General features: G+C 43.6%; 1 protein-coding gene across 2 annotated transcripts in view; it reads left to right on the top strand.

The window, feature by feature from the left end:
• Nucleotides 1-542: 542 nt before the first annotated feature.
• The window catches only part of RPS6KA3 (ribosomal protein S6 kinase A3), a 74269-nt gene continuing 66556 nt past the window's right edge, over nt 543-8255 (top strand). Inside the window, exon 1 of one of the 2 annotated variants that reach the window (XM_038128621.1) lies at nt 543-811. In XM_038128621.1, coding sequence (XP_037984549.1) covers nt 740-811 — 72 coding nt within the window. In that variant the 5' untranslated portion in view covers nt 543-739. The remainder of the gene's footprint in view (nt 812-8255) is intronic. The other variant, XM_038128613.1, reaches the window with a different exon arrangement.

Genomic DNA, 8255 nt, shown 5'->3' with positions numbered 1-8255 from the left:
ACAAAACAGTAAAATAAGGGCCGTTTCCAGAACCTGTGGGTTTTTTGGTTTTGTTTTGTTTTGGTTTTTTTTTTTTTGACAGCTTTATCTTCATGTCTCTTGGCCTGAGGAAGTATGACTTTCCCGCTTCGAGGCAACTCCTACTCACGCAGTCCAACCACTACTTAAGCGGTGTTGCTACAAAAACAAATTCCTACACCTTAATTCCTTTCCCTCTTTGCCTAATGATATTCTGCACAACACCACGTCTCACCCGCCTCTCGACTTCTCCCTCCGCGCTTGTTTGTGCAAACAAACTCTCCGTGCCTCCGATTCCCCTCAGCCCGGGGGCCGGCAGCAGCCCCGCTTCCCGCAGCCCCTCTCCGCGGGGCCGCGCCCGCCCCGGCGGCAGCGCTGAGGGCGCAGCCCCTCACGGCCGCTGCACGGCGCCGCTCGGGGCCGCCGGGCGCAGGCGCGGGCGGGACCCGGCTGCCGCCATGTCGTGAGCGGAAGCCGAGCCGGGCCGGGGGAGGGCGGCAGCGCGGCCCCGCCCGGCAGCGGGGAGGGCGCGGGGGAGGGACGGGCGCACCGCGGCGGCGGCAGCGGGCAGCAGTCGCCGCAGGAGCCGCCGCCGGAGCCAGCCGGGCTGTCCCCCGCGCCGTCCCGCGCCCTCCGCAGCGCTCGCTGCCTGCCTGCCTGGCCGCCCCCGCCGGGTAGCGGGAACGCGGAGCGCGGAGGCTGCGGGAGCCCGACGGGGAAGATGCCCCTGGCGCAGTTGGCAGACCCTTGGCAGAAGATGGCTGTGGAGAGCACGGCCGAGAGCAGCACCGAGGTACGGGGCGGGCGGGGGGGTGCTGCGGGGAAAGTTGTGAGGAGAGGACGGGACCGGGACTCCCGGTGCTGCCGTCGCTCAGGGAATGGACAGAGTTTCCCCCTCGCGAGGTTTCGGGGTGGGCAGCGAGCGGGGGTCGGGCGGCGGGGGAACGCGGCGAGCGCCGGCCCCTGCACGCCGCTTCCTCTCCGGGGCACTGACTCACGGCCGGCACCGACCGGGACTCCCCCGCCCGCGCCGGGCTTGGGGCGTGTTTCCCGGGACCGGGCTGCTCCCGGCGCGCTCCCTCCTCTTCCGCCCCGTTCCCGGGAGGGAGTAACCTGCCTCCGCGGTGGCCGCCGGCTCGGGCGCTTTTGTTCCAGCGCGGTGTCTGGTTACTGTCACGGCGAGTTTCCTTTCCCAGGGCGGCCCCGCCGCCTCCGCCGGCGCGGCTCGAGGTGGGCAGGAGGGCCGGGCCTGCCCTCGCCTTGCCCGGTGCCCTCGCCTTGCGGCCGCTCCCCGTGTGGGTCCCCGCCCGGTGCCGCTGCCCCCTTATCTCGGCAGGATGGGGGTGCCGGCAGTTTCGCAAGAATCTGGGAAACCGCAGGGACGTAAAGGGTGGTGAAGCTTTGTGCTTGGCGGCGTTGCCGGGAACAACCCCGGGGTGCCGCGCAGTGTGGGTTTCCCGCTGTGGTAGCGGGGAGTGCGTGTTGTGCCTGTCCTTGTTAGGCAGGACGCGTGTCAGCTTTCCTAGGCTGGAATAATGAGAGCGGCTGGAAATTAGAGTCACTTGATACCGAGGCCATAGAAGCTTTCAGCTATTTTAATATTTTTCCTACTACTGTTGGTATGGATCTGTGTAAACACTGCACCTACACAGTCAGTTGTGCTTGCTCCGTGAGTCCCTAGTAGCCCATCGTGCGTGTGCTACTTCGTGACCAGATTCCATCTGAAAAGAAAAAGCTGCTTTTGACAGTGCAGCTTCAGCCTGAATCGGCTCCAGCTGATACGAAGCCAGGCTGCTCCAAGTGATGCTGATGTGGAACGGTGTGGACCCAGGCCAGCTCACCACAATTAGTCGCAAGGTTAGGACTCTCCTTAGTGAGACGAGCATAGAGCGACCAATGCAGAGTTTCTGCAGTATCAGGATTTGTCCTTTTGATCTTTGTTTTGTCATCCTTCTGCTGAAAGTCACTGTATCTCTGGGAATCAGAAGAACCTACAGCTCAGATCTCACAGGCGCATACATTGTTTTAATTCTTGCCAGGTACTGTAGTTACTTTTAAATTCGTGCTGGTTATTCACTGACTTCTGGAGTAGTGATCTTAGATGATTTTAAATTGGGAGTAACTACAATAGGACTGTGATGCTTGAGGGTGGGGCAGAGGGTGGTAGGGGAAAAGAGATAAATCATTTAGAGAAAAGAACTGTTGCTTTAGTCTTTGATGCTCCTTGCATGCAGTCTGACTTCAATAATAGTATATGTGCTAGATATGTAGAAAAATAGATTATTTGCAAAGTGTTTACTTGCATGATTATACTTTCCTTGTTTAGCATATTTCAGACATCATTTGTTTTTAAATTGCTCTCCTAAACTTTTTGAAACAAGTGTACTTTATCACTTCCTTAAAAGTAATTTAACTTTTTTATTTACATGAATGTACCATGTAGAGTAGTTTATCACCAAATAATGTCTAGGACCAATAATAAAACATGAAACAGCATAAAGTGACAGGTTTGCACTCCAAGGCCCTAGCCTATAATAAACAGTTTTTGAAAAGACCAGGGTGCACCTGCAAAAGCTTCTCAGATGACATTCAGAAGGAAGAAGTTACTTAGAAAGGTTGCTTACGTGAAATGACTATTTAAGAAAAGATATTTTAGTAAAAATAGATAAGTTTAATTCAAATACATAAACAAGTGACCTAAATACATAACTTGGATTTTTGATTTGCATGAGTTGTGTTTATCTGTAGCATAGCAGTATCCTAATTACAGACCCTATTCTGCAAGAGTATCCTTGGGCAAAAGTGTTCTTACATTTGCCTGAAACTCGTTGGGATTTCAGTCATAGTTTGATACTAATAGTGTCTTAGCTGTAACTTTGACTAAAGCATTTCTGCTAACCTCTCTGATTTGCTGACCACAGTTCTTGTGATGCTGTATTAGCCACATATGGAATTACAAATTGTTGAGCTCTAAAACTCAGCTCAGACACTTTCCTTGTCTTAACGACTCACGGAATTTTTAATTGACTTGATTTTTCATTCGTTTCCAAGTGCAGTCTTGTAGTTACAGTGGTACCAACAAGGAGGTGATACTCTGTGATGGGTGAGCAAATTTAGGAGGAGGACTAGAATGCCTTTAAATGGCTTTAGTTTAGAAGTGTGCTTAACCACAAACAGCTGCTGTAACTTAGGTGTGCAGAACAGTGGAATATAGTCTTTCTTTCTTAAAAAATAAAGCAGACAATTTTATTTTTTTTTTAGATAAAATGTGGCTTTATGATTTTCAGGGCTTCTGTTTCTACAGGTGCAGATAGGTCAGTGATCCTCATTGTATCTCTGACAGCTTTTTTAATGTGTAAAGTTGTTACACTATTTTAAAAATATTTTGTCTGTATGTGTAGTTTCAGTTTCATGTTGTAAATCACAGCGCCTTTAAAGCTTGTGGAATGATGCTGTCTGTTACTGAGTCAGGGTCTACTCAGGATTCATAACAAGCATAGGTTTGTTTTTCATGGTGAGAATATGCCTGTTATTGCAAGTCATCTGCTTTCGAGCAAATTAAGTATTGATGACTTGGGTTTGCATTTGAATGCCTGAATAACTAGCCTGATCCTTTGATCTGTACTCCCAGCCATGCATATTAATATCTATTGGAGGAGAATGAATGCAGTTATGGCAGCCAGATTTTGGACACCAGTATGTTGAAAGAACTGGCCATCATAAGGAGATGCCATTTGCTAGACTTTCTGGGAAGCATTTGTGACAGCTGTCATTAGGAGATTTAATTTAGATGCTCTGGACTGGCTGTGGAGAAAGTTCCTTTTTTTCCACTGCTCTTGACAGAGTTTACTGGTTCAGGTGTTTAAATAGGTGATATGAATCTTTCTTCAAAAAATTCTTTGTTTTATATTCTGTATCCAGGATTATTTAACTTTGCCTGAGACAAGGGATGCTAGCATTTAACAGTCATGCTGGTATTTTAAAGAAACTAGTGTAATGCAAATTTTGCTTTGTAATCTCATTTTGATTGTCAGTGTGGCATTCTCTATGTCAATATATATTTCTGGCCTGGAAGCTGAAATTTGTCAGATGCCTTGCCACCTGTAGCCTTGAGCCTGTGGTCATGATTGTCTCTTCACATTCTGTACCATGTAATCAGTGTTGTACTTGTCTTCCACAGGAGCAAAGGCTATATTTACAGTCATTTCTGGTATAGCCAAGACAGGCAAATAGTTAAAGTGGAATCACCTAAATGAACTGGTCTGTGGGGGTTTTGAAGACTATCCATTGCCTCTTCATTATAAACAAAATTATGTGCAGCACTTGGCTGTCGCTTTTCATGCAGAGCTGCTGTCAGCATAGTGAGTCCTGAAGTCTGAATTTTTCACTGATTTGTGGGGTGATGTTTTTTTGTACTGAGTTAAAAATGGGAATTGGAAATTTAATTTTCATTTAAATAAGTAGTATACACTATATTCTACAAACTGTTGTGATAGACAGATAACAGATCTTATATGTATGTAAATACTGTCTTGAGAAACACATAATCTGCATGAAAAGTGTTGGGAGGGTGTTCACATTTTTCATATCCTTATCGGTACCATTTTACGTGCTTTGTTTTTCAGTTAACACAGTTCTAGTCTGTGACACAGTAATCCTGTCCTGTGGTCAGCTGAGTGTGGGGCAGGAAAAGGCAGGAGCTTTACTTTGTTGAATTCAGTACCTTCATGCACCACTGTGTGCTCTCTGTAGCTCTTGGTTTTCTTGTATAGGTGTAGAGTTTAACTGCTCTGAATGCTTCTGTTGCTTTTCTTATGCCATTGGCAGTTCTTATCTTGTTTGGTTTGTAGTGTGTAGTGTAGGCAATATTTCTTGCCCCAGCTGGGACCTGTAGCACGAAGTAGATGTGAGCAGATTGACACATTTAAAGGCGTGTCTGTTCTCTTTGAATTGGTTGTGGTCTGTCACACTGCCTGTAGTTGTTTGTCATTTGAAATGCTAGACTTAAAGTCACATTGATACATAGACTGAGGTGGGCGTTTAATTATTTCTGCACATCAAAAATATTAGCTTTTTGTGTTGACTGATCTTGGCAGTTGGCAGATCTACCAGCTTTAAGAACTTACTCAAGATACTGGTTTGGAATTGTGTTTTTTTTATGTGGCACTTAGTTGGGGGAGTTGTTTTGTTTTGGATTTGAGGCTTTTTTTTTTGTTTGGGTTCTTTTTTCCACCAGATATAATTCACAGCCATATTCCAATAGTGAAACTTTTAAGCAGTTTTTCAGGACAGAGTAGATTCTTTTTTTTTTTTTTTTTTCCAATCTTGCTGATGTTCAAGACGAGAACAATTTAATCAGTAAAACTGGAAAAAGTTAGAATCCCTTCAAGGAAGTTAAGGTTTGGGCAAAGTGGTTGAGTGCCACCACTGCTAGGCTATATGCTTGCATACGTGATACCATGCTGCTTATTCTTTCCTTATTCCCTGAAATAAGATTAAATGCCTCACCCACTGAAAATAGAGGGGAGAAAAAAAAATCCTATGTAGCAGATGGGAAAATGTGGCTCAACAGCTTAGTGACCCCATCTAGCATCATTCATTGAGTTTGTTCAGAACTACCGAAATTCTGATTTTTTGGGACCTGCTCCAGTGCCTTGACCACAAAGTTACTGCTAGTTCATTCTTATCAGTAAGAGTTACTATATGTTGCCTTTGATGCAAGAAACCTCTGTGGTATGCTTAATGCTCCACTTAACTATTTTTGGAGGAAATGTGCTACCATTTTTCTTTTATTATTAACTAATTAATTTCTTCAGTGAATTCAATTCAATTCTTCAGTGAATTCATTCAATTTTGTATAAGTGAGTATGTATCTTAAAAATACTTTATTGTGGTCTGGGTGTCTTTCCTGACAGTTTCTAAGTTTAAATTAAAATAATTGTTAAAAGAATATTTAAATAATTTAATCCAAGCATTAATTTATTGAAACATGCTTAGCTATATGCAGATGATGTGAAGAAATAGTATTTTGTGATTTTAAATATCCAATGATAGATAGCTCTGAAAAATAAAGCCCTCTTTGTCCTGCATATTCAAAAGGTAGTGGGATTAGGATGCAAATATTATTTGAATTATTTATTGCATAATATGTTTGCCAAAATTAGTTACTGTTGGAAATTAAACTTAGTTGTGAAAAAATGCTTTTAGCTTCATGAGGATTCTTTCTCCTTCTGTCTTGTAGCTGACTTTTGTTACATAATCAGAACTATACTTCAGAAATCCTGAATTTTAAGAAATAGTGAAGTTGTTCCACAGTTTATTCTCTGTTCTTAGCAGAATGTATCAAAATAGTAAATTATAAAATAAGTGTGTGAAAGTGGAAATTTCACCCTTGGGATTTATTATGAATTCTGAGAAACTAGCTAACTTCTGAAAAGCTGTGTGTGCAACATGGGGTAGTGCAGTGCACGGCCTGCTGCCTGCCCCTGCTCCTAGGGGAAGGGCCTGGCCTGTCCCCCCTGTGTGCGTCCAGGGCTTTGGCAGGAGCCCAGGAGGGCACAGGGCATTTCCACGGGCCTGGGAAGGTGAGGTGCACCTGCTTTCTCATGCAGAGGCAGGCTTGGTAACAAGATTTGTACACTGTCAGGTGCCAGAGTCACTCTTAAGATTACATGTGCAAGCAGAAGGAATTTCTTCTATTTTCAGGTGTGCAGCAGAAGTTGGATATATTGAGGTAGGTGATTTCTCATGTGTGTGTTTCTTCTTCCTCTTTGGAGCAGATTGAACAGAGATTAGGTGCTGTGGGTTTTCTGGCTTTGTTTTACTAAGGCTGCTGAATTGATGTGTTAAGCATAATAATTTACTACCCATCCACTTGTATAGGTAGGGAACTGACACTTTCTCCTCCCTGTCTTTTTCTCGTTTTCTTGGGGTTTTGGTTGATTGGTTGGGGTTTTTTTGTGAACACATGATTTGGAGCTGGTTTTAGCTACATAGACTGCTTGTCCAAGACAAAAGAGTTTATAACAATATATGTACAACATCTTGAGTAATGCTGTGGCACTTGTTTGACTTTGAGATAGTTGATTCAGAGAATAAAACTTGCTGAGAGCTGCAAACCTTTTTACTATTCGTTTCTAATATAATTTGGCACAGTGCTGGAGAAATGCCAGCCAAGGAAAGCATTGCAGTGCAGGAAAGGGGACTGCTTTGCTGTATTGTTAAACTATACTCTTGCATCATATTAGATAGGAAGAAGGTGGCAAAGTAGATAGGGTTTACAAAATCACATAGTTAAAGTTGCCCAAGTATCCTAACTTAAAGAAGTTTGGCTTTGTACCTAAATGATTTGCAAGTTAATGGCTTTTATCTCAGGTTGTCTACTGAGAGGCAAGTTTCTACATCCTGTTGTTTCTCTTCATACTCAGCAAAGGAAAGTCAGTCACCTTAGACAATAAAATTGAAAATAAATTATGTGGAATTCATGAAACTTGAGTTAACAAAGTTTTATATTAAAAATGCTTGTGGGATTTTTTTAATAAGCAGTTTTTAATACTTGCATGTATTATTTCTAACAGTATATGTAAAACCTTTTGGATGAGTGCTATAAAAGAACAGCTAGCGAAGTCTAAGATGGTGGCTAACTTCTATTTACATCTAGTAAATTTTAATCAGGTCAGGATTTAGGTAAGTGCTTTGGATCCGTGTGGCTTCACAGCTCAGAAGTTAGGGCGCAAGCCATTAATTCAGATCCTATTAAAGCCTTATATTTTATTTAAGCACTGGAATAGATTGTGAAAACTCCTGAAGATTTAAGAAAGGCTTAGACATAAATGTCTTGTGAGCAACATTGTAGGAATAGCTGATCATGCTTTGGTACGTGGAAATAGATCAGCTGACCTCTTAAGGTCCTTTTAGTCTATTTTCAACTAATTTTTGCGGACCAACAAATTTTTTTCTCAGGGTAGCTCATTGCTGCTTAGAATGGCAAATTTGAGTGTGCACAGTACGAAAGGTTTTTACTAAATGTGGTTTCACACAGTGCCTTGTATTACTAACAGATTTGTTACGAGTGTTTCAGTGGGAATGCTGCATTTTGTGCTGCTTTGAAACAAGCCAGAAGCATTGTCATAGCTTTACTCTATCCAAGGACCTCAGGGTTCTTGGGCTTTGTCAGTTGAGAGTCCCTTGGAAACACAGAGGGAAAGAGCTCGAATCTATATATACCCAGTGTTTTA

Source organism: Motacilla alba, chromosome 1 (assembly GCF_015832195.1).
Source record: "Motacilla alba alba isolate MOTALB_02 chromosome 1, Motacilla_alba_V1.0_pri, whole genome shotgun sequence".
NCBI classification, from domain to species: Eukaryota; Metazoa; Chordata; class Aves; order Passeriformes; family Motacillidae; genus Motacilla; species Motacilla alba.
Note: the sequence above shows the minus strand (reverse complement) of the source record. Positions and strands in the feature narration are given on the sequence as shown.